A 25499-nucleotide genomic window follows, 5' to 3' on the forward strand; every position below is an offset into this window, starting at 1 on the left:
TAATGAGGAAAAAAAGAAGATAATGAAAGATTCAATCTCAAGTAAAGATTAGGGAGAGGGAGAATAAAGCATTGTCCTCAGTGTTTGATAGACATTTGTTTGAAAATAGGGTAATTTTAATCTGTTCTTCTTGCTCGTGACAGACCAAGCAATTATGGTTTGAAATTTTAAGTTCAAAACATAGAACTTAAAGTTCATTCAAAGAATGATCATTAATCACATTCCTCAGAAATTAAGCACCCTACTTCTGGAAGTGTTTCATCAAAGGCTGTGAGGAATGCTAGGGAAGAGCAAGTTTTACATTAGGTAAGAGATGTATGTCCCTCAGAGGCTCCCAACCCTACCCATCACTTCATTGCCCTGCTCAGTGCTGAAAGAGAAAAATTTAAAATAAATTCTTCAAAATATTTTTCTTTATTTTAGAAGACTATATTATATTTTGAGATGAAATTCTACTCAGCATGTACACATCTAGCATGGTTATAGTTATCTTAGCTGTTGTTTGTTTGTTTGTTTGGTAACCTTATTCAGAAAATAAAAAGCAAGTGACATTACTTGGTAAGAAATTTTCACATAACTTTTGTTACAAACTATATAGCCCAAAAGTCTAATAACCAATAGACTAGATAATAATCTAAAGGTGATCCCATGCATCTTTAAACATGTATATCCATATAAGAGCCAAGATTAATTAATAGTCACAGTCACACCCTGGAGATGATATATATCACTGGTTTCATATCCATCATCTCATATAATTCTCACAAGCTGGTTAATGAGCACATCTCTACAGGGACAGAGTGCTTATATAATAAGCCTAAGGACTCATGGCTGGCACATGATGGAGTAAGGTTGAAATCTAGGCTGTTAGTCTCTGGCCATGATTGCAATTTTTAAAATCGTGAAAGATCAAAATTAGAGAGGCTAAATAAGTTCCTTCACCTTCAGAAATCTGAAACAGAACAGCAAGTATATGATTACTAGAAAGTAGACAGTGAGAGTGCAGTGACAATCAAGAGAATATGAACTTCACATGTGTAGGAAAAATGAAGGTCTCTAACACCAGGTGATACACACAGAGTGGTGTGAGGGAAGTCAGCCTCAGTGTTCTCAGCCTCAGTGTGTGCTCAGCCTCAGTGTGCTCTCAGCCTCAGCGTGCGCTCAGCAATTCCCATCCAAATTTCAACACAATTCTTCACAGACCTGCAAAGAACAATGCTCAATTTCATGTGTAAAACCAACCAACCAAACAAACAAACAACCAAACAAACAAACAAACAAAATAGGATAGCTAAACAATCCTACACAATAAAAGAACTTTTGGAGGTATCACTACCATTCCTGATTTCAAGCTGTACCACAGAGCTGTAGTAACAAAAACTACATGGTATTGGCATAAAAACAGACAAGCTGATCAATAGAATTGCATCAAAGACCCAGACATAAGTCCACACACCCTTGGATACCTAATTTTTGACAAAGAATCCACAAATATACAATAGAAAAATAAGGTATTTTCAACAGATGGTGCTGATCTAACTAGATGTTTGCATGTAGAAGAATACAAATAAACCCATACCTATCACTCTGTATAAAACTGAAGTCCAAGTGGATCAAAGACCTCAACATAAAATCATATCTACTAAACCTGAAAAAAGAATGTGGGGGATAGTCTTGAACATATTGACACATGAGACAACAAAGTGCCCAACAAGTGAATAGACAAAGAAAAGGTGACTGATACATGGTGTTTTATTTATTCGTGAGAAAGGATTAAAGTGTCATCTGCAGGAAAACAGATAAAATTGGAGTGCATCGCATTAATCAAAATAAGCTAGATTTACAAAGAGGAATATTGTATATTTACTCTCACATTTAAAATTTAGAGGGAAAAAGACATGAAAATAAGCTAGATTTACAAATAAAAATATTGTACATTTGTTCTCACATGTAAAATTTAGAGAGGAAAAGACATAAAAGTAAAGGTTTACTATTGCTAATGTGTAACAAGTGAAGGGAAGGGATGGCATAAAAGGAAGGGTTGGGAGGGTAAATGTGATCAAAGTATTTAAATGATGTATGATAATGTCATTATGAAATTCATTACTTTGTACAATTAGTGTATGCTATTTAAAAATCAACCACCCTTTCACAGTCAAATGAGCAAGAGAAGGAAAGGAAAGGAAATGTATCAGTTAAAAACACAAAGTTTTCTAAGTTGATAAGGAATTTCTACTCATAAAAATGTTATGCTTAATTATAAAACATTAGAGGCATTCTCACTAACACCAGAAACAAGCATTTCAACTATTCAAAATCATGCATAATGTATGAATGCAAGAAAAATAAAAGGGATAGATAGTGAGAAGCAGAAAGTCAAGTGTCATTATAGTCCATGTTTCTGCCTAGAAGGGAATCAAATGTGAAATACCACTATGAGCAAGACTTAACGGGGTTCTGATAAAGACTAATGACTTTCCTACTTGCCAACACAAAAGCCTTAGGAATCATAGTTCCACCTCTGCTACTGACTCATAATTTTCATCCCCTTTTGAGACTCAATTTTCCTACCTTTAATGAATCTCTCTGGCTATGCTACTGCCGCTTTTGTGTGCTGGCATTATCCATACCCATCCAGGGCCCTTTCTGACTCAGTGTGTAAGAATGGAGGGCCAGAGTCACTTGTAGTGGGGGTGGTTTCTTTGCTCAGTCACTAGGACAGAGGTTATCTTTAGAAAGGCCCTAGGACTCTTCCACATTTTTCTTAAGAGAAATAATCAACTCTTAACTACGCGGCAAAACTATCAAAGGATTAGTATTACATTGTGATGCTGAGGATTCAAGAGAGAGAGATCACTGTCTCTTGGAGAATGAGAAGCTCTGAGGATGACTTAATAGGATTCTTATTTCCTTTGATAGTGGCACATGTCTTTTCCTTTTGAAGGAGCCCTACTCTTCCTTGGAACAGGTACTAATCAATGACAACTCTTATTCTTTTCCAGAATAAGAGCAAAACTGGTATCCAAGTCAGACAATGGCATGCGTTTCCTAGGCCTTTTGTAGAATAAAATAATAAATTCGGTAGTTTTAATTTGCTTAAACTTGTCAAATACCCTAGATTGAGTGATTTTATAAAGAATATAAGTTTATTTTCTCATATCTCTGGCGGTGAGGAAATCCCACATCAGCATGGCGGCAAGTTCTATGCCTGGAGAGTACAGGTCTCTACTCACAAGACAATGTATTGATGCTGAATCTTCTAGATGCTCTGCTGCATCTTTATGTTACAGAAGATCACAAAGGGACCAACACTGTCCTGTCCCAGCAGCATAAATGGAAGGACCAAGCTCTCCAAAACCTCTCTGTTCAAAGACAGTCTCATTCACTAGATTAGAACCCTCAGCTCTCATTATATAGCCACTTCCCTCAAAGCCCTCCCTCTTCAACTGGTGATGGCGCCCAATGGGCAGAGAGCTTGCCTAGCATGCACACAGGCTTGGTTTCAATCCTCAATGCCATATACAATAGGAAGTAGTGGTACATGCCTGTAAATCCAGTACTTGGGAATTAGAGGCAGATAACCCTTGACAACGTATGGAGTTTGAGATCAGCCTGTTTCAAAGAGAAATAAATAAAGCCATCACCTTGGAGACCTTAAAAATCTAAATTTTAAGATATTGAAGGGACAGATATTTAAACAACAGCATTTTGTTGCTACAGGTGGTCCTCAGGCCATCACTGATATCTCTTTTATTGTTTCAGATTCCCTTCCCCCACATCCATCACTCCTGCTTGCTTGGATTGTTTCCTAGTATAGTGTCCCTAACTGTCATCACTGAAGAGTCTGAGCCTCTGGTCACTGAGACACTGTCCAGTCATTGTTGTAATTGTCTTTTCAAAATTAAGACTGAGTTGGGGACTCTATGCAATGTAAGTCCTATGGGTATCTTGATTTCATTTCTATTCCTCTTGTTTTCCTTATGTAGCAGCCATCCAACTTCCTTGTGGTGACCAGGGTTAGTTATTCCACACTGTACTTATTTTCTTACTGACATGAGGAAATAAAACTATCAGACATTAGCTCTGGTCTTGTAGAACCCTGCCTGTGCTTCAAGTGGAAGCAATGTTCCCAACTCAGGACCTGCTAATCTTAACGTGATTGGGACAAGAAGCTCAAATTCTCCAAGAGAGTCAGTAGGTGTGATAATGAAAGGCATTACTCTCATTCTTGCCCCTGCACTGGAATCATATAATGATGGCATTCCTGTATTGAAATGATGGAGGAAAATATCCAGCTGTAACATATAGGGTAAGCTCCAGTCACTTGGCCTTGATCTTAAAGAGAGATGCCAACATGTTCCAAATCATTGGCTCTTAAAAAAATCACCAATATAGCAGACCCCTGAATGTTGGGGGTAGATTTACCTTCCACTCTAGAATTCGCTTCCTGTTCATAAGGCCAAATAGCATGTTGTCAGCAATGCAGGAAACCAATGTTTCCTCTCCAGAATGCACAAAGAATCCATGTTGCTCTTCACTAGATTGTGGCAGGAAGCAAAAGAAGACCACAGGGATGTTCATGCATTTAAGAACTACTGTTCCTTCAAATGAATAGAAAAAAAAAAAAAAAAAACAAAACCTTTATTTACATTTCTTATCTTTTTCTGCCTACTCCACTCCAATCCCTTCCAACACCCCAAATCCAGTTAGGAGAGAGAAAGGGTTAGTTGGAGAAGGGTCACAATTCTTAGCTGCTTCTTGCTTGTCAGGATCATCAGGGTTCTTTGGAGCCAGTCCAATCCTCATTTCAGAAGATCTCCATCTTCTTCTTTCACAACAGCAACTAGGAGCAGCAAGGGAGAAGCAGGAGCAGTCTTGTTCTTGGAACTCCACACTGCCTGGGCTCTGGCATTAATTCTCTCTCCAGAGTCCTCAGATTCAAACTATCTGCAGCTGGCAAAGAGCTCCTCTCAGAGCCCACCCGAAGCAAAGAGTCTATTGCTGTGGACCATCTGAATCAGTCCCACATTCTATTCCTGGGACCAAAACAAAAACATGTTTATATCCACAACAGTGCTCCTTACTGAAAGGCATTAAAAGAATGGATCTTCTAGATCCAAATAGCATTTAACAAAATCTCAGAACTATATATCTTACTAACACCAGTGTTCCCCATACACAGTTTGTCATTGGTGTGTGTGTGTGTGTATGTATGTATGTATGTATTATGTATAACTGGCATACATATTATCATACATAAACATGGTATATTTAAAAGGGAAATAAGCATTTGTATAATGTTTATGTCTCAAAGGGATCTTTTTCTTCTCTTGGTTTTTTGTTTGTTTGTTTGTTTTTGGTAGATTTTTCCCATTCACTATTTGAATCTCTGCTTTATTTAATTTCCTTGAAAATACAGATGGCTGTAGTTGAATTTTTGTTTCCTAGAATAAATGTATCAAAACTGCTCTTCTCAATCTACTTCCTATTTACTCAACATCACTTCTATGTTGACCAACACTACTGCTCAAAGGGTAGGTTTTATTTGCTGCTACATTTGGTGGGTTGGTGTGCATGGAGCTGCATCTACAAACAGCCTAGAAAATTTAACTTGGAATTTTCTTCCTAAATGTATTGAAAATCTTTCATTATCATCTACTTTTTTGTTACCCCCCACACTTTAAGAGCATCCCTTAAATTCAGACCATTTTACTATGTGATATAAAATCTGCTTTAAATATTGACATTTTTCTTTACATACTTAGTACACATATGAGTATATACTGTTCTTTCTGGTTCACAGCTGCAATGCAGATTCTCAGGGATCCTCCTGCATAGGAAGTTAGGTCAGACAAACATAACCGCAGTATTTGGTCACAAAACTTACTTCCTGTCCACTGCATTACTAGTAAAAGTGCTTCTGATCCTGCTCAGGGTGTGCTCACTGTTCCTGTACTTCAGAAGCTTCAAGGACTCTTCCACACTGTCTGCACCCACTTCACTGTCCCCAGCCCATTGTGCTCATGATCAGGAGCACTGGTGCCTGCCCGCCCTTGGCATCCTTTACTCAGAGCTTGCATTATAGAGACAAAGCCTCTCTAGTTTTAGCATTCATGAAGTTTACTTTTCTTGGTTTACTCTTCTGCTGCATTTCAGTAAATGCTGTTAGGCAGAGACAAATGTGCACTTCGCCGCTCTTCCTATTGCCGATTACTTTCATCATTAGAAACAAACAAAAGGGCTTTTTCATTTTAAAAAACAAAATCCATTTTTAAAAGATATGAGATAGCAATTCCAGGAAATGAATTTTCTACTGGACAGTCTAATTTTTTTCTGAATATAAAGTAAGTAGGTTTGTTATGATTTTTACTTCCTCTAAATACAGTGAAGTTCTTCAAGTTTATTATTCTTTATTATTGTATTTTTTTAAAAATAAGGTTAACATAAAAAGTAATGGGTTTAATTTTGGTATTTTCACATGTGTCATTATTCTCTGTTCTCAAGCGTTCCTCTTTCCCACTGCCCTCCCCTGAGAGTTCTGACCCCTCTGGGTTGTTCCTCCTTCTCCCAGTTACTTCCTCTTTCCACCTTCTTATCATTTGTATCCATTACCATCCTTTAAGATCTTATCCTCCCCTCATGATTCCATTTTTAGTTTCTTGACCTAAACACATAACTCTAAGAATCACACACACACACACACACACACACACACACACACACACACACACTTTTATATCTGGGTTCTGCATCTAAGACAAAACATGCTGTATATGTGTGTGTATGTGTGTGTGATTCTGAAGCTTTTAGATGATAGAAAATTTCCTGTCCTCAACCTTCTCTCACGGCTCATTGTAAACACTTCATATAAAACAAAACAAAACAAAAAACCGCTCTGCTTCTTTCATAAGATTACTTGAACTCTGCCCAAAGTTTGGCTATGAGTCTCAGCAGCATCTGCTTTAATACCCTGCTGGATAGAGTCTTTCAGAGGCCCTCTGTGGTAGGCTCCTGTCCTTTCCCCTCTTTTCTCCCTCTTCTAATGTCTATCCTGTTTGCCTTTCTGAATGAGGATTGAGCCTCTTACCCAGGGTCCTCCTTCTTGCTTACATTCTTTAGATGTACAGATTTTAGTAGATTATCCTATATTAAAGACCTGAAGGGGACAGGAGCTCCACAAGGAGAGCAACAGAACCAAAATATCTGGGCCCAGGGGTCATTTCTGAGACTGATACTCTAACCAAGGACCATGCACGGAGATAACCTAGAACCCCTACTCAGATGTAGCCCATGGTAGCTCAGTATCCAAGTGGGTTCCCTAGTAATGGGAACAGGGGCTGTCTCTGACATGAACTCAGTGGCTGGCTCTTTGACTGCCTCCTCCTGGGAGGGGGGGCAGCCTTACCAGGCCACAGAGAAAGACAATGCAGCCAGTCCTGATGAGACCTCATAGGCTAGGATTAGATAGAAGGGGAGGAGGAGGACCTCCCCTATCAGTGGACTTGGAGGGGGGGGCATGGGAGAAGAAGAGGGAGTGAGGGTGGGATTGGGAGGGGAGAGGAGAGGGGGCTACATCTGAGATACAAAGTGAATAGATTATAATAAATAAAAAACAAATTAAACAAAAAAACACTCTCTACTTCCTGACCCATGCCACCCATCCATCAGCTCCTTTTCCTGCTTACCAATTGTTTAAAATTTTAAAGGCACTTAACTGCCATATTATTAAACCCAACATACTTTGTATTACAGAATACAAGCTAATCCCTGATGTAAGCCAGATTTGGAACTGAGTTAAACTGAGAGTTTCAAAACTGTTTTTAATTCCCCTATGCAAACCATTCAGAGTATTTATAACAAGAAAGTTACTCAACATGACTAAACACAAGTGTTTGAAATTAGGAGCTTTTTAATTAGCCTCTGTAACACACAAATGCAATTCTCAATCAGGAGAACTAACTTATCTATGCCAATGTAGATAACAGTTTGGGAATTTAATATTCATAGGCAAAGTTTAGCTAAAGACAGGTATTATCTGGGAAAGGGTTTCTTTTTCATAGCAAGCACTTAATAAGAAAGTCTATTCTTCCACATTTCCAAAGACCTGACTTCTAAGATTGACTATTTTCAGAGCTGTTGGGAGAGAATTTATCTGTGAAGAACCAGTTGCACAGGCTGTTTTATGGGATGAGGCAGTGCTGTCCAAGGCAGTGCTCTGCTATCCTGGTCTTAGGTTAATCCATGATTTTAAACTGGTGGACCTCAGGTTCTTAATAAGTGATACATACAACAGAAAGCCAAGTTTACTGATACTGGGCAAAACTTGATCTTAAGTAATTAAGTACACTAAATGCCTTAACCCACTAGCCATATATTCAATGAAGAGGTAATTTAAATTAAGAAGCACACACAAAAAATGTGTTTTCACCAACAAAACACTTGCTATTAAAATCATAAAGGAAAGAAGACTGTGCTTTTAGTACTTTCCTAGGTTAAAAATTTTTTTGAAAGGAGCACACAAAGAGAAAAGTGACTGGGTTTTTTTTAAAAGAATGATTTTAACAATAGATAAAAGATCTGAACTGAGGCAGTGGTTCAGGCTTGGATCCTACCACATCTCATCTGCTCATATAATCATGGCCAGTATGAATCACTTAAATAAGAACAACTCCTTCTTAGTTTTCTTGTCTGCTACCCAGGTTTGGTCCAAAAAAAGTAACACAGATTATACAGATAAAACACTCCAGATTGCTTTAGTGAACAACTTAGAGTCCCAGAAATGGCAAAAGGCTGAAGCCTGGGTAAGTCTTCTACTCCTTGCTATGATTGAGGAAGCTGGAAGTTAGGAGAAAGGTATGAAGACACGGAAGCTAAAAACGAACACACTAAGCCAAGTTTTTAAATATTTGCTCAATCTTGCTTAAGTGTTCTATTAGTCACTTTTCTTACTGCTCTGGCAAACCACCCATACAGACGGAACTTAAGGAAGAAGAGATTTATTTTGGCCCATAATTCTGGGGGCCATCATGGCAAGGAAAGTCATGGCAGGAGGAGCCTGAGGCAACTAGCCACATTGTGTCCACAGTCAGGAAGCAGAGGGAGATGAACTTTCATGCTTAGCTTGCTTCTTTTTTTTACGCTGTCCTGGACCCAAGCCCAGGGCCTGGAGTCACTCACTTTAGGATGGATCCTTCAAGGCTATGCCTGGAGACTAACCCAGACTATCCTTCAAGTATGCTGTGAAGTTTTCTCCTAGATAGTTCTAGAGCCCGTCAAACTGACAATATTAACCACCACAGGTTAGAAGAACATAACTTTTCTATTAACAAAATTATATGAAAAATAAAAATGATATGACTTTTAATGCTGGAAGAAAAATATAGTCAGTATAATGAATCTACTTATTTAAACTGTATAACTATGGGTTTGTTTGTTTTTAACTCTTTCTTAAAAGGTATTTTAAAAAAAGAAAAAACATAGTTGTACTGGTCTATGCCCTACTGCTGTAACAAAGTAACTGAGACTGGAAATTTTATAGACAAAGATAGTTTGCATCATGGTATGGAAGGCTGAAAGTTCTAGATGGAGTTACCTCATCAGTTCAGATAGGAACACATCAAGACGAGATATGGACAATACAAGAAAGCCAGAAATCAGCGAGGGCTTGCTTTTGCTGTTTTAATAACAACTTCTGGTGACACCCAGTTCCCCCTGAGAGACCACCATTACAACTTCAGAGAATGAAGCCCTCAACTGGCCCAGTTGCTTCCCATTGGACCCGACTTATTAGTGGTTCTACCATCTCCTCATATTGCCACTTCTAATAGCTGAACCCTTCATGGCCAGATTCAAACCATAGCCAGAACCATAGAAAAAGTTAATTACATATTCCTAGGAAAAGGAATGACACTATATATATTAACATTTTTGAGATTTTGGGTGACTATTATGAAATGCATACGGCATGTCAGTGAGCTGATTTAGGGTCAAGGGCACAGCTTTATTAGGACTCTGCTTATCGGTGAAATGTTTTTATAGCTGTGCTTTCCAGCATGGTAGGCACTAGCTACATGCAACCACTGGGCACTTGAAATATTGCTAAGACAACCAAGAAACAGATTTTTTTTTCATTCTATTTAATGCACAGGAAATGAAAATCAAATGCCTGCACGTGGGTCTAGTTGAGCACAGCAAGACTGACAGTAGCAACAGGGTGTTTTTCTCATTGTTTCCACTAGAGGGAACATCTACTTCAGTTTAGGAGAGCAGCTCCCTGGGAACAGGAAGATCTGGCCTGCCCTGACTAGCTAAAGCTGTTTCCCCATGCACTGATGCTCCAAGAAGTCACCTATCTGAACTACCTTTTCACTTCTGCCTCACCTCAGCTTCATTGCATGAACTAAGAGCAAATTCATTCAGCATGCTGTCACCAACGACAAGAATTGATCCACACCAGAAGAACTGAAATCCATAAGCTAGTATTATATAGAACATATGATGAAGAAACATACAATGAAGGAAAAATACTCTGCACAAATAAGTTACCTTTTCTACAAACAAAATTAACATTAAATTCTCTTTTAAATGTTTCAATCCTTATGTACTCTTATCATCATGAATTTCCAGGATTTAGATTTACAGTTCCTCAAGCTTAATTGTAGGAACTTGACTGTGAAATACTACTGATCAATATCCTCCTGGCCCAGTACTCTCCACCCAGCATTCAAAAGGACTCTTTTTCAAGTTGAAGTCAGTTTATCAACACCCTTCAGACATGCTCGTTAAGCACCATTATTTGTCCATATTTTCACGGTTGCACCCATCCCATAAGTTTCCACATGGTTCATATAGATTATCTTCAAGTTATTTTTCTTTCTTATATTTCCTGATACATTCAATGCAACCAGTACATATATACTAAGCACTTAGTACGGGCCAAACATGAACCAAGGTGCTGGGTCTGTTTCAGCCCACAAGATTTTGAGCAGAGTGAATTCTAAAGGAAGCAAAGAAAAAAAAAATATATATATATATACACACACACAGATTGTCAGGTGTTGATCAGTGTTATGGAAAAATAAAGCAGAGAGTGGGGTAAGATTTTTAAATAGAAAGCAATATGATCTGATTTACATTTTCCCGGCATCACTTTTACCATGGTGAGTAGACCCTGTGGGGATTGGCAGCAAGAAGAGAAACAGGAAACCCAGTGGGAAAGCTGAGTCACCCACCTGGGTAGCAACAGAGATGTTAGAGAGCGACGTTAGAAAGCAGCGAGCCGCCTGAGCAGGCTGCTCAGCTGCTGCCTGTCCATCTTTAGCTGCAGCGCTCCAGCTTCCTTTCTGTTTCACGTGGTCTTAGAAGTAATAACTGTATTTCTCTAAAAAGGCGGAGAACAAAATAGAAGATGACATCTTACCCACAACACCAACTTACGGAAAGGCAAACCACAGTATCACCTCCTCCCTTCTCTCCGTTTAGGTCAGGATTCCTGGAGTCAGAACCTGAGGCAGGGGTCATGAATGTGCTAGCTTTACCTCAGTATCACAAAATACCCAGGTCGTCACTCAGCTTATGAGCAAAGACCAAGCTTTGGCTTCCAGTCTCAGAACTTCAGCTTGTAGTCAGCGGCTTTGCTGGTTTGAAGCCTGTGGTAAGAGAACATCTGGGCAAGGAGCACACAGAGGAAGAACTAGTCACCCCATGGGGGCCAAAAAGCAATAGATACGCAAGTCAGAACAGGACCACAGGCCCAACCCCTTCAAGAGATGCTACAAAGACCTTCCTCCAACTGGCTTTCACTTCCCAGTAGCAGCATGGGCTATAGACCAGGTTTTAACACATAAGCAGGGCAACAGGAGGAAGCACATAAAATACAAAATATGACATTGGGAAAGTCATTCCCCCAAGCAAATGGGTATGAGGACACAGGACAGGGTAGGCAAAAGCTAAGCAAGGAAAATAACATGAAATGCAAGATGAGTGATAGAAAAGAAAGAAGGACATGAAAGCAAAAGTGTGACTATTTGGAAAAAGAAAAAGGCCAGCTGGGCTGGGGAATTGAAGGTAGGGTGAATTGAATGGTAGGGTGAATATGAGCAAAGACCAAACATGAACTTGTCATATGAAATCTATCATTTTGTGTAATTAATACATGTCAGTTATTATAAAAAGAAGCTGAAAGCAAAGTAATTATGTCTCGGCTAGATATTAGTCTCAGTCTGGCCCCATTGAGAGGTTCCCACCTTGGGCAGAGGGTTCACCTCCATCAGCCACTTTATCTCCCCATCCTCTGGAGTACACACACCTTAGGTGCCTTGTCTCATTCTTCTCAGCAGCACACCCTTCTCCACAGAACTCTTTTTCACTGGAAAGCCCTCAGCCATGAACTAACCAATATAGGACATAAAGCCTAGCGCCGCTGCCTCAGCGCCAGAAAAAACACAGCTGCTGTTCATGCTGCCAAGCTGGGATGCAGCTTAGACTGCGTTTTAACAGAATTTGCCCTTTGGTCTGGCTTCTTCCCAGCCTTATCTGCGTGCCTCGTTCTTTTAAACAAGCTTCTTTTGAGAGCATATTCTCAGTAAAGCAGAAGACTCCCTACTGTAGGACCTGCTAGAGAACCCTTACCCCAGCATGCCCCCTGGTCCTCAGGTGGCTGGATAGGACACCTCCTTCATGTGCTCCACCCTGACTTTATTAATCTACTTTGATTCATTTGTAACCCACATACAGCCCCTGTCTCTTCTTACTGTCTTTCTAATCCTGCCGCCCTCTAGCTGTAATCCTTTCAAGGATCACCTAAGGCTCTCAACAAAAAAGGTACTTTCTAGCCTTACTGTCCAATACTGATCCCCTCTAAATGGTCTAGGAAGCTGCTCTTCTTTTCAAGTGTGTCTGCTCCAGGACTTTGGTGCTTAGAGAGTTGCTCATTTCTCCTTTCCAATACCCATTGCCTCTACTTAAAATGGAGCCTGAATGAAAAAAGAAGGAGAAATAAAAAATAAAAGGAACGAATATGACTGCTCTTAGGTATGGTGGAGGAGAAAATTTATTATAGATATGTGGGAGAACACAGCCAGAGGCAGACAGATCCAGGAGAATCCAAAGTGGTCACAACCAAGCTGTGTTGGGCCACATAGGGGAAAGGATGGAGAAGAAAGAGGAACCAGGTGCAGCAGCCAGGAAGGCAAGGTACATGTACCCAACATGTCTGTATTATATATAAAGGAGCCTCTGGGGAAGGGCAACTCAGCCCCTGGACTGAGGATTTCAGGGTAGAGGGTGGGGTATGCCAGCCATACCCTGTAACAGATAGGGACTGAGGGATGCTGAGAGAACCTGGTGGCCAGGTCCACTCTGATCTGTTAAACAGGCTACTCATTCATCCCAGGTTTGGAACTTGAGAGCTCTTAGCAACAGCTTTGAGGGGAGACTCAGATTACATCTGTCTTCCACTAGTCCCAATCTCTCCCTCCTCTCTAATCATATTGATGTCGTACTCTTGCTGACAGGTACTTGTTGACTGTACAACTTAAAGACATTCCATGGTTCCTCTCAGCATTAGACAGAACTCAAACTCTTAACCACAGCATTTTAGTTTCTCAAAATCTGACTCTTGCTTTCTTCCTTTTGATGAGATTTACAAAACATCATGAGCATATGGGGGGGGAGAGAGAGAGAGAGAGAGAGAGAGAGAGAGAGAGAGAGAGAATCTCATTTCTCAGTGTTCCCTTAGAATGAACTTAATTTCTTGCTTCTGTCTAAGGAGGCCTCATCTGAATTGAGCTGAAAGCCTCTTCCATTATCGCCTCCCCATCATTATACTAACCCTTGGCAATGGACCTACTGTAGTACATTGTAATGGTTCCCAGTAGAGCCTTCCTGTAAGAATGACTTAGGTCAAGTATCATGACTTAACAGAACTGCCTTGTTTTCTCAGATCAGCCTGCCCATAGTGACAAGTTAGATTTCCTTCAGTATAGGGAGCAAGACATTAGCCACCCCAGCCCTACCTAAGCTTGAGGATGCATTCCTCCCAAGAACTAACAGACAGTAGAGGCTCAGGCACACTGGCACCACCCTGGAAACCAACTCCAGATTCCAACACTTACTGTGGGGTGACATAGGTTTGGGAGGAGTTCTGCTGACCCCTGGGCTTCTGAGGTCTCCAGCACCACCTAAAGGACCATTCTTAGAACCTAGGTGGAAGCATCAGTAGTCTTTCATTCTGCAGCCTTTCTGGAAGGTAAACGTAGAATCAGATTAAGCTCGAAGTTTTGAATGCAGGTGGGACTGTGTTTGGGGATAAACACACCTGGATTTGATTCTTATCTCACTAGCTTGCCTCCCTCGAGACAAAGTACTTAACTTCTCATAGGCTCTATTCTGCAATAAACAGATACATGAAAAATAAATAAAACACATAGATTTGTTCATAGGATTAAGTGATATACTGACTATCATGGATATGGTACAAAGCACAAAGATATAGAGGAGTGTGGACTTGCTTGGCTTACCACTCAGGTCTTGCCTACATAAAGTAGCACCCAAGATTCTGTCATCCCTTGGGATTCTGCCTGTCTGCCATGCCTCTGCTCAGTGCTGCCTCCAAAGCCTCCTGTCCACTGCTGCTGAAGCTTTTCCCATGTCACCTTTCTCAAATTAAGCAACTGACTTGAGTATCCTACCTTGACAAAAGAGGAAGATCAAAACCAACATCCATGCTGCAACCTCTTTGTCTTTGTTTCTTCACTGGTCTCTCACACTGCCTTGGAAGCTTGATTTAGTGACATCCAACTTTTCCTATTAGAAAATTAAGTGAGGTTAATCTGCATCCATGTCTGCAGGCAGTGATCAGGTCTGCCTACTCACCCTTTCAGGTAGCATGCCAAGAATCTCTCCCAGGTTTAAACATTTATAAAATATGGACTTACCGGGATATTATAAACATGGGACAATCTAAGCTCCTACATTACTCTTTCAAATGCAGCCTCTGCATAGTACAACACTTTAGTAATGACACAATCCACTAAAAATAAGAGAGAAGGCAGTTCTTTGATTGCCAAAAAGTTTACATTTTCTTTCCCCCTGATATTCACCATAATGGATTTCATTCTACGCCTGATACTCTTTATTCTTACTTCTTTCTCTTCTAAAAAAAGAAATGAATGTATTTTTTTTTTACTTCTTGTACCTATAATACCCTGAATTTTCTTTCTAAAGTGAGTTGCTACAAAAATTATTAATAGAAATAATTAAGACATCATAAATTTGTTACACATAGTGGTAAATAAGTGTAAAAAGCCAATTGTTACTGGAAGCACATCTCCTAAGAAGATGATGGATAGGATGTTTGTAATCAGTTCCAGTATCCACTGACAACCAAGACTTCTTACTTAAATGAAAAATGCTCAGCTGCAGTCCTATTACTATTTTTGTAGTTGTTATAATGAATATGAAAGCTGAGAAACATCATTCACATAAAAAATGAGAATGGAATGGAAGAAATTTTATCATAGCAATATCATCATTTTCTAGGCTACTTCTGAGTAAATGCCAAGAAGTGATCTGGCTTCAAAACCAATTGTTAGCAATCTATAAGATGACAACTTGATAAGATTTCTTTTCAACTTTATTGAAAACTATTTTACTTGCCAAAGATTTTTTTGGCAACGAATTTCTTAAAAAGATGCATTTACTTATACATTTTAGGGCTTTGTCTGAATGCATGTCTGCACAGCAGAGAACAGCATCAGATCCCATTTTAAATGGTTGGCAGCTGCCATGTGGGTGCTGGGAACTGAACTCAGAACCTCTGGAAGAGCAGCCAGTGCTCCTAACCACTAAGCCATCTCTCCATCCCCTTGCCAAAGCTTTTTAAATTTGGTCTTCCAGGTTTTCTTTTTCAGAAATAGCACCAAAAATTCTAAATAGACCCTGAAGTCATGCACCCTAAGTGTTAGGGACAAATTAAATAATGATGGTTAGGTGCACAACAGATTTTATATGAGAGAGGTTTATTAGATGGAGATGAAGAGACAGAGAGAAGGGAGAGCAGGACATTACGGGGGGAAAGAGAGAGGGGACACCCGACAGAGAAAGAGGAGAAGGCCAGAAGGCAAGAGGTCAAGAGCAAAAGAGGGCCCAAGAGAGGGCAAGAGAGAGACCATGTATTGGGTTGTTCCCTCCTAAGAGGCAAGGTAACCATGCCTTCCAGGTGTGGCCACTGGCCAGCAAAACATGATGACATCATAGGTTCCTAGGCAACCCAGAAGCAGGTTTGGTTCCAAAATACTAACACAAAGAAAAAAAAAATGCCATCATTAAAGATACTGTTTGCTTCAAAACAAATTCTATTTTGGAGTCAAACATGCTGAACTCTTCCGGAGTGAGTAATCTGGGTGGGTGGTATTGTCAAACATTTTATGCAATCTGAACTTCCTGAGGTTCCACAGACAACATCCCAGAGTCAGGTACTTTGGCATGGTGAGAGGCCTTCCAATTGACTTCAGGATCAAAGTCCTTCTCACCTCTTATCCTTCCCAGTACAGACAGTATTCTGTGAAGGTCCCGTCTCTGGCTTAAGTCTAGATATGCCAAAGAAGAAATGATAGCCTCTGGTCCTTTCTCTGAGTTTCCAGTGGCTAAGCTCATATCGCAGAAAGGAAGACTAATATATGTCCACACAGCCAGACCAACTTTGTCACACATCTTTGCCCTCTGTTCTGCTGTGCTGACCAAGCGTACCTTGTTGTAAGCCACTGTGAGTTCTCCAAGTTACATTACTAGATATTATTTACTATACTTCTAAAAACTGTCCAATTCTACCTTATAGAAATGATGTATATAAACTTCTGAATAACATTGGCCCAAACTGTTATTTTTAGATTATTTATTTGCATGCCCTTTCTTCCAAGTATCTGTATTTGTGAGTTTGTTTCAGATGATACTGAGAGGATAAAGGGCAAATTTCTTCTGTCCTTACAAATACAATAAACTGATTATCTGCCTGATTGAAATTAGCATTTTTTTTATCTCAGAAGCAGAAAGACACACATGGTATATACTCACTCATAAGCGGATATTAGACATATAATATAAGATAAACATACTAAATTCTGTACAGCTAAAGAAGCTAATCAAGAAGGAGGACTCTAGGTAAGATGCTCAATCTTCATTCAGAAAGGCAAAGTGGATGGACATCAGAAGAGGGTAGAAAACAGGGAACAGGACAGGAGCCTACCACAGAGAGCATCTGAAAGACTCTACCCAGCAGGGTATCAAAGCAGATACTGAGACTCATAGCCAAACTTTTGGCAGAGTTCAGGGAATCTTATGAAAGAAGGGGGGATAGAAAGACCTGGAGAGGACAGGAGCTCCACAAGGAGAACAACAGAACCAAAAAATCTGGGCTCAGGGGTCATTTCTGAGACTGATACTCCAACCAAGGACCTTTCATGGAGATAACCTAGAACCCCTGCACAGATGTAGCCCATGGCAGCTCAATGTCCAAGTGAGCTCCCTAGTAATGGGAACAGGGACTGTCTCTAACATGAATTCAGTGGCCTGCTCTTTGATTACCTACCCCTCAGTGGGGAGCAGCCTTACCAGGCCACAGAGGAAGACAATGCAGCCACTCCTGATGAGACCTTATAGCCTAGAATTAGAGAGAAGGGGAGGAACACTTCCCCTATCAGTGGACTGGGGAACAGGTCTGGGTGGAGAAGAGGGAAGGAGCGTGAGGTTGGGAGGGGAGGAAGGAGGGAGCTACAGGTGGGATACACTGTGATTAATAAACTGTGATTAATAAAAATTAAAATAAAATATATCTTAAAAAAAGAAATTACCGGGAGGACTCGATGGTGTGCACCGCGTGCCGAAGGCGGCCTCCGCCGCGTGTTCCAGACACGGCGGACTTCCTTCACCCCCACATGTGATGTTAGAGTGCGGAGACCAGAAGTCCTCAGGTGCGTTACCCTCGGTCCCAGGTGACTTTGAGACGATGCGTGACCAGGATCTGCAGCCAGAAATGCATCTCAGCCCCACCGTGCAGCGCGTTTGAAAGTAGGATGATTTTCCTGGCGCGAATGCTTCCCTTCGTACACAGCGGCTGCTCAGTTAACAAAGCTCTCACCTTCCAGAAACGTGCGAGGCAAAACGTGTGCTATGGAGAGTCCTGCACAGTGAGAAACTGACTCTATATACAATTGATTATACTTCCAGAGTCCCAGGCCCTAGTCATTCCTCCAATCACGTGACGTTTAGAACGCCAGGGCTGAATTGGAAGAGGAGCAAAGGCTTCTGAAAAGTCTTTGAAAGCCTCTCAAAATACATCCAGTGGTGTATAAGCAGCTAGAAGACTAAGCTTGACAGAACTAATTGGCTGCGTGATTAGTTATGCCATCAAATTCTATCTAGAAGTTGAAGCATCATTTTTAATAAATATTGTGTGGATAGAATAAGAGGATGGCCTTTCAATTCAATTTCAGTATAGAAGAAGATCTGGAAAATAAAGTAGCACCCCTTGGTGATGGAACTTTGACCCTGGATTCATCATCAGTCTCAAAAAGTCAAAACGGAAAGCAGGACAGAAAGTCTTCTGCAGAACTGTCGGGTGTGCCTGCAGATTGCTTGTGGGACTGCTCCTCAGTGGGAAATGCAGCTTCCTCTGAAGACACTGACAGCCCACTCAGGACAACTGACAGGTCAGGTGACCCAGAAGCCTGTGAAAAACAGCCCTCCTTGAGAGCTGCTAAAGAACATGCTATGCCTCACGATTTTAATCAGGTCTTAGAAAATAAAGTTATGGAAAGGTTGCCTGGTCCCCAGCATGTTAACACAACAGTAGTGAAAACCATCTCGTTGAAAGAGAAATTCCCCGGAGAAAACATAGTTTCAGAAAGCTTTTCTTCGCATTCTGATCTGATTCCAGGTGTTTATGAAGGAGGCTTAAAAATCTGGGAATGTACCTTTGATCTCCTGGCTTATTTCACAAAGGCCAACGTGGAATTTGCTGGACAAAAAGTGTTGGATCTTGGCTGTGGATCCGGATTGCTTGGAATAACTGCATCGAAAGGAGGAGCTGGAGAAGTTCATTTTCAAGATTATAACAGCTTGGTGACTGATGAAGTTACCTTACCTAATTGTAGTTGCTAACTTCCCTTTGCAGGATGACAGTAATGATGTAAATGAGCCAGATGAGAAAAGACAAAGGAAGTCAAAAGTAGCCCAAGAAATATGTAAATGCCGGTTATTCTCTGGGGAGTGGTCTGAGTTTTGTAAGCTTGTATTAAGTGAAAAAGTGTTTGTGAAATATGACCTCATTCTCACTTCAGAAACCATTTATAATCCAGATTATTACAGCACTTTGCATGAAACATTTCTCAGACTGTTGAGTAGGAATGGCCATGTGCTTCTAGCAAGCAAGGCACATTATTTTGGTGTTGGTGGTGGCGTTTATCTTTTTCAGAAGTTTGTAGAAGAAAGGGGTGTATTTGAGACTAGAACACTTGAAATAATTGATGAGGGTCTCAAGAGATTTCTAATTGAAATGACCTTTAAGCACCCCAGTTAATAGACACTGAATGGCCTAATGAAATAAACAGAATAACCCAGAACACTTCCTTTTTTCTGAAATTACGGTGTTTCTATGATCTTGCTTATTGAAATAATAAGCCAAGTATGGTAGCAGCCTTATGTAAAACTGCAAGTTTCCATGAGAATTTGATGAGCTTTTGAATCACTTTGTACAGAAGTTCTTTCCCATAGCACACAAGAGCCCACTAATATGTACAATCAGTATGTATTAATTGAAATATATGAAAAAAAACTAAAAATGTATTTTCCCATCTGTAAAACAGGGCTTGCAATAGTATCTCTAGAATTCTTTAAAGAACAAGTTAATGTTGGGTACCATGGACCAATTATACTTCCTATGTATGAATAAAAAGTCTTTTTTAAGAAAAAAAAAGAAATTACCATTTTTTTCAAATTCTTTTCAATCAGCTCTCAATCACATCTCTAAAAGCATTTAAATGTATTTTCCCTAAGCATGTATGTTGTGTAATTGACAGTGTACACAAATAAAAAGTCATTGCATAGCTCCATATAGGGGTAGGGATGTATTTAAGTGTGATTGTGTGTGTATGGATATGTATAATTATATTTGTGTGTTTTGGGGTGTGTGATTGTATGTGTATTGTTGTGTATGTGTGTGAGTGTGCACATATGTGATTGTGTGTGTGGCTGTGTATATATGCGGTTTTGTTGTGTGTGTTTGTGTGTGAGTATATGTGTGTGAGTGATTTTCATATGTGCATATTTATGTACATGAGTTTGTGTTGTTGTCTGTGTGTGTGGTTGTCTGTGTGTGTGCGCGTGCACACAAGGGCACCTGGGCAGTATCTGAAAAAGGTGAATACAGCAGTTTTTGGAATTTGCATGAAATGGATTTGGAAAATGAAATAAAATGAGCACTAGTCATTAGACAAGACCACAAGAGAACTCTAGATTTTTGCTTGATCCATCTATTTTGCCCTTTTGATCATTTTTGTTCTGTGAATCTCTAAGAGCACTCCTGAGATAAGTGATTTTGAAATGGCCATTTAACATTTGGTGAGGGCTTTAAGAGAAAGGATCAGACAGACTAGCTAGGAAAAATCAATATTTTCCTAATGACCTTTATACATTTAGCCATGCTTCAAGCAAGACAGATCACCTGTGTGGTTTATAAAGCAGTTACATTTTTCTTAAGATTCTTTGAAAGTTGCACAGTAATTGGCTTTTATTCCCCAAGCAACAAGTTAACAAGGCTGAGATTCCTAATGCTAAAAATAAAAAGGTCTTGTTGGCCACGATAGACTTTTGAGGGAAGAGGGAAAATTAGATGGAAGATAGTATTCTTTCTTCTTCAAATTTTTATCAGAACTTAAAATTTTGATATGTACTATGAAAGAAATGAGAATAGTTCAGAGATGGGGTAACAATAGGGTACCAACATTCATACCAAGACCAAGGGATAAAAGTACTTTTAAAAAGAGGATGGGCCGGGAAAGCAGATAGGCTAACAGCAAATCTTCACCTCTCCCTCTGCTCCTCCAAATCCAATCTCCCAGACTCAGCCCTAGCCTTCCCTTCCTCTCTGCCCCATCTCCTGTGGATTTCAGTCTTCACCTCCTAACTTCTCCCCCCTGACTCCCCCCTGACGTCTCTCCCCTGTACCCTGGCCCCCGACTCCAGCAGGCACACTTGGAAACTCACGGGCCACTCCAGCCAGAGAGGCGGGTAGGCTAACTGCAGATCTTCGCTTCTCCCTCAGTCCTTCCAAAACCACCCCCAGTCTTACCCCAGCTCTGTTGCAGACCACCTGCTGCACCTGCTGCAGTCTCCCTCCTTGCTCCAGCCCCCATTTCCAGTAGAGCACACAGATCTACTCCTCCAAACTTCCTTCCTCCAACTCATCACTTTATCTTAGCTTCCATTCCCTAGGAACCTGTATACCACTCTAACTAGGGAAGAAAGTAGGCTAATTACAGATCTTCACCTCTCCCTCCATTCCTCCAAGTCCAGTCCCCCAGTCTCATCCCCAGATCTGTATCAGGGCACACGCTGAGGCCTCTCTTCACTCTCTGTCCCCATTCCCAGAGGACTAAGTGGATCCTGGTGGAGCAGCCTGCTTATTCCCTCTTCTGGAACCTTTTACCCTGCCCCCACAATTCATGCCCATTGGGAGTGTCAGCTCCCAATACCTAGGAAGGCATGATACCTGGAATCCCCAGTGGCCACACCTATCAGGATCCCAAAAGAATCTCCTAGGAAACACACAGCCACCACATTCTCCTAAGAACCAGAAAGGGTAACAGAAAGCAAGGAACAAAATACTTACCAACAAAAACTAGACCACATACCAGTACCTCTAAGTACAATCTTCCCAAACCCAGCTGCCTAAACGCCAGGATAAAAACATAATAAATAATAGTCAAGACAATATGTCTCCACCACAGTCCAGCAACCCTACCACAGCAGGCCCTGAGTTCTTAAAAGAATCACTGCTACAGCTCAAGTCACACATTGATTCTTATACTGTAATGGTAGGAGACTTCAATACCCACTCTCACCAATAGACAGGTTATACAGAGAAATACTGGCACAAACTGATGTTATAAACCAAATGAAGCTAACAGATATTTACAGAACAATTCACCTAAACACAAAAAAAAATATAACATCTTCTCAGCATCTCATTAAACTTTCTCCAAAACTAATCACATTCTTGGACTCAAATCAAGTCTCAACAGATACAGAAAACCGAAATAAGACCCTGCATCCTATCCGATCACCATGAATTAAAACTGGATATCAACAACAACAAAATCAACAGAAAGCTTATGAATTCATGGAAACTTAACAACTTGTTAAACTAAAAATGGGTGAAGACTTAAGAAAGAAATAAAAAAACTTCCTAGAATTGAATGAAAATGAAAAACTTATGGGACACAATGAAGGTGGCAAAAGGCAAGTTTGTAGCACTAAGTGCCTACATTTAAAAAAAAAAAAATGAGAGATAGCATACTAGTATCTGAACATCCTACCCTAAAGCTCTAAAACAAAAAGAATAAATTATACCCAAAAAGAGTAAACAGAAAGAAATAATCCAACTCGGGGATTACAGGTAACAACAAACAACCAATAGTACAAAAAAAAAAAAATCAATGAAACAAAGAGTTGGGTTATTTTTGTTTGTTTTCACTTATTTATTTATTTATTTATTTATTTTTGGAAATCAGTAAGATTAATAAACTCTTTATCCAAATTAACTAAAAGGCATAGAAAGAATATCCAAGTTAACAAAATTAGAAATGAAAAGGGGCCATAACAACAGATACTGAGGAAATTCGGAGAATAATAAAGATATACTTTGAAAACCTGTATTTTGCCAAATTGGTAAATCTAAATAAAATGGATTTTTTGACATATAACCACTTACCAAGGTTAAATGGCAGATAGTCAATTTAAATAGACAAATAGCCCCTAATGAGATAGAAGCAGTAATTTAAAATCCCTCAACAACAACAAACAGAGCCAGATAGTTTCAGCACAGAATTCTACCAGACTTTCAGAAAAGAGTTAATGACAATACTTCTCAAAATATTCCACAAAATAGAAACAAAATAAACATTGTTCAATTTATGTTAGGAGCCACAGTTACCTTTATACCCAAACCACATAAAGACCCAACAAAAAGAGTTACAGACCAAGATCCCTTACAATCATAGATGCAAATTTCCTCAATAAAATACTTATAAACAAAATACAAGAAGACATCAAAAAGATCATCCACCATGTTCAAGTAGGCTTTATCCCCAAGATACATGGATGGTTCAACATGTTGAAATTGATAAGTTTAGTCTACCAAATAAACAAGATGAAAAAAATCACATGGTCATTTCATTAGACTTCTGCAAAATCCAACACCCTTTCATGATAAAAGTCCAGGAGAAATTAGGACATGAGACATAACTCAAAGACACTTTACAGCAAGCCCATAGACAGCATCAACTTAAATGGAAAGAAACTCAAAAACAGTTCTACTAAAATCAGGACCAAGACAGGGTTGTCCACTTTCTCCATAACTATTCAATATAGTACTTGAACTCTTAGCTAGAGCAACAAGACAACTAAAGGAGATCAGGGGGATACAAATTGTAAAGGAAAAAGTCAAAGTATCTTTATTTGCAGATGATCTGATAGTATATACATAAACGACCCTAAAATTTCCACTGGGAAACTGCTACAGCTGATAAAATGCTACAGCTAATAAACACTTTTAGCAAAGTAGGCAGATACAAAATTAACTCACATAAATCAGTAGCCCTCCTATATACAGGCCTGAGAAAGAAAGCAGACAAATAAAGCTTTCACAAGAGCCTCAAATAATATGAAATATCTTGGGGTAGCATTAACCAAGCAAGTGAAAGACTTTAATGATGAACACTTTAAGACACCGAACAAAAAACCTGAAGAAGCCATCAGAAGATGAAATGATCTCCCCTGCTCATGAATCAGTAGGATTAATATACTAAAAATGGCCATTCTACCAAGAGCAACCAACAGATTCAATGAAATACCCATCAAAATCCCAATACAATCCTTCACAGATCTTGAAGGGACAATTTTGAGCTTCAAATGGAAATACATAAACACACACACAAACAAAACAAAACAAAAACACAGAGTAGCTAAAGCAATCCTGTACAATAAAAACAAAACAAAAAAAAAAAAAAAAAAAAACACTGATGGAGATATTATCATCCCCAATTTTAAGTTGTACCACAGAGTTGTAGTAATAAAACCGCATGGTGCAAAAATAGACACATTGATCAATGGAATTAACTGAATTAAAATGAAGACCCAGACATAAATACTTACACCTATGAATACCCGATTTAAAAAAAAAAAAAAGAAGCCAGAAAAACATACTGGCAAAAAGACAGCATCTTCAATAAATCGTGCTAATCAACTGGATGGCTGCATGTAGAAGAATCCAAATAGATCCAAACTTACAACTCTGAACAAAACTCAACTCCATGGATCAAAGACCTCAAAATAAAACTAGATACACTAAACATGACACAAAAAATACAATATAGCCTTGAAGTCACTGGAACACGAGAAGATTTTCTGGATATAACATCATTAGCACAGGCACTAAGATTAATTAATAATCTTAATTAATTAATAAATGGGACTTCATGAAACTCTAAAGCTTCTTCATGGCAAAGGATGCCATCATTTGGTCAAAGCAGCAGCCAACAGAATGGGAAATGACTTTTACCACCTACATAGCCAATAGAGGGCTAATATTCAACAATATATAAAGAATTCAAAAGACTAGATATCAAGAAAACAAATACCCCAATTAAAAATGGGGTACAAATCTGAACAAAGAATTCTCAAAGAGGAAACGTGATGGCTGAGAAACACTTAAACGTCCAACAGCCTGACCCATCAAGGGAATGCAAATCAAAATAACTCTGAGACTCCTTACACCAGCTACAATGGCTACGATCAGTCAAACAAATGTCAGCTCATGCTGGTGAGGATGTGGTGCAACGGGAGCACTCATCCATTGCTGGTGGGAGTGCAAACTTATAGAGTCACTATGAAAATCACTATGGTTGTTCCTCAGGAAGATGACAATGCTTCATCCTACCACAGAGACACTTGCTCAACCATGTTCGTTGCTGCTCTCTTTATAATAGCCAGGAATTGTAAATAACCTACAAGTCCCTCAACAGAAGGCTAGATTCTTAAAAGAAAAGATTCTACACAATGGAGTATTACTCAGCCATTAAAAAAAAATGAAATCATGAAATTTGCAGGTAAACGGATGGAACTAGGAAAAAAAATTATCCCGAGTGAGGTATCATAAACCCAGGAAGTAAAATATAATATATGTTGACTTATGTATAGATATTAGCTGTTCAGTCAATGATAAC

At 39.6% G+C, this 25499-nt stretch overlaps 1 protein-coding gene and 1 long non-coding RNA gene across 2 annotated transcripts; one reads left to right on the top strand and one right to left on the bottom strand.

Moving 5' to 3' along the window:
• Nucleotides 1-487: 487 nt before the first annotated feature.
• LOC132647174 (uncharacterized) lies at nt 488-11695 on the bottom strand. Its single transcript, XR_009585479.1, has 4 exons — nt 11538-11695; nt 11232-11380; nt 4426-5036; nt 488-1203 (listed from the first exon to the last, which is right to left on the bottom strand). It is a non-coding gene; the product is annotated as an uncharacterized LOC132647174 (long non-coding RNA).
• A 6773-nt stretch (nt 11696-18468) lies between these two features.
• LOC110549428 (histidine protein methyltransferase 1 homolog) lies at nt 18469-19576 on the top strand. The gene is given in 2 exon segments (XM_021638612.1): nt 18469-19146; nt 19148-19576. Coding segments are annotated over 2 exon segments (1107 nt in total).
• The last annotated feature ends 5923 nt before the right edge of the window (nt 19577-25499 follow it).

Source organism: Meriones unguiculatus, chromosome 14 (genome assembly GCF_030254825.1).
Source record: "Meriones unguiculatus strain TT.TT164.6M chromosome 14, Bangor_MerUng_6.1, whole genome shotgun sequence".
NCBI classification, from domain to species: Eukaryota; Metazoa; Chordata; class Mammalia; order Rodentia; family Muridae; genus Meriones; species Meriones unguiculatus.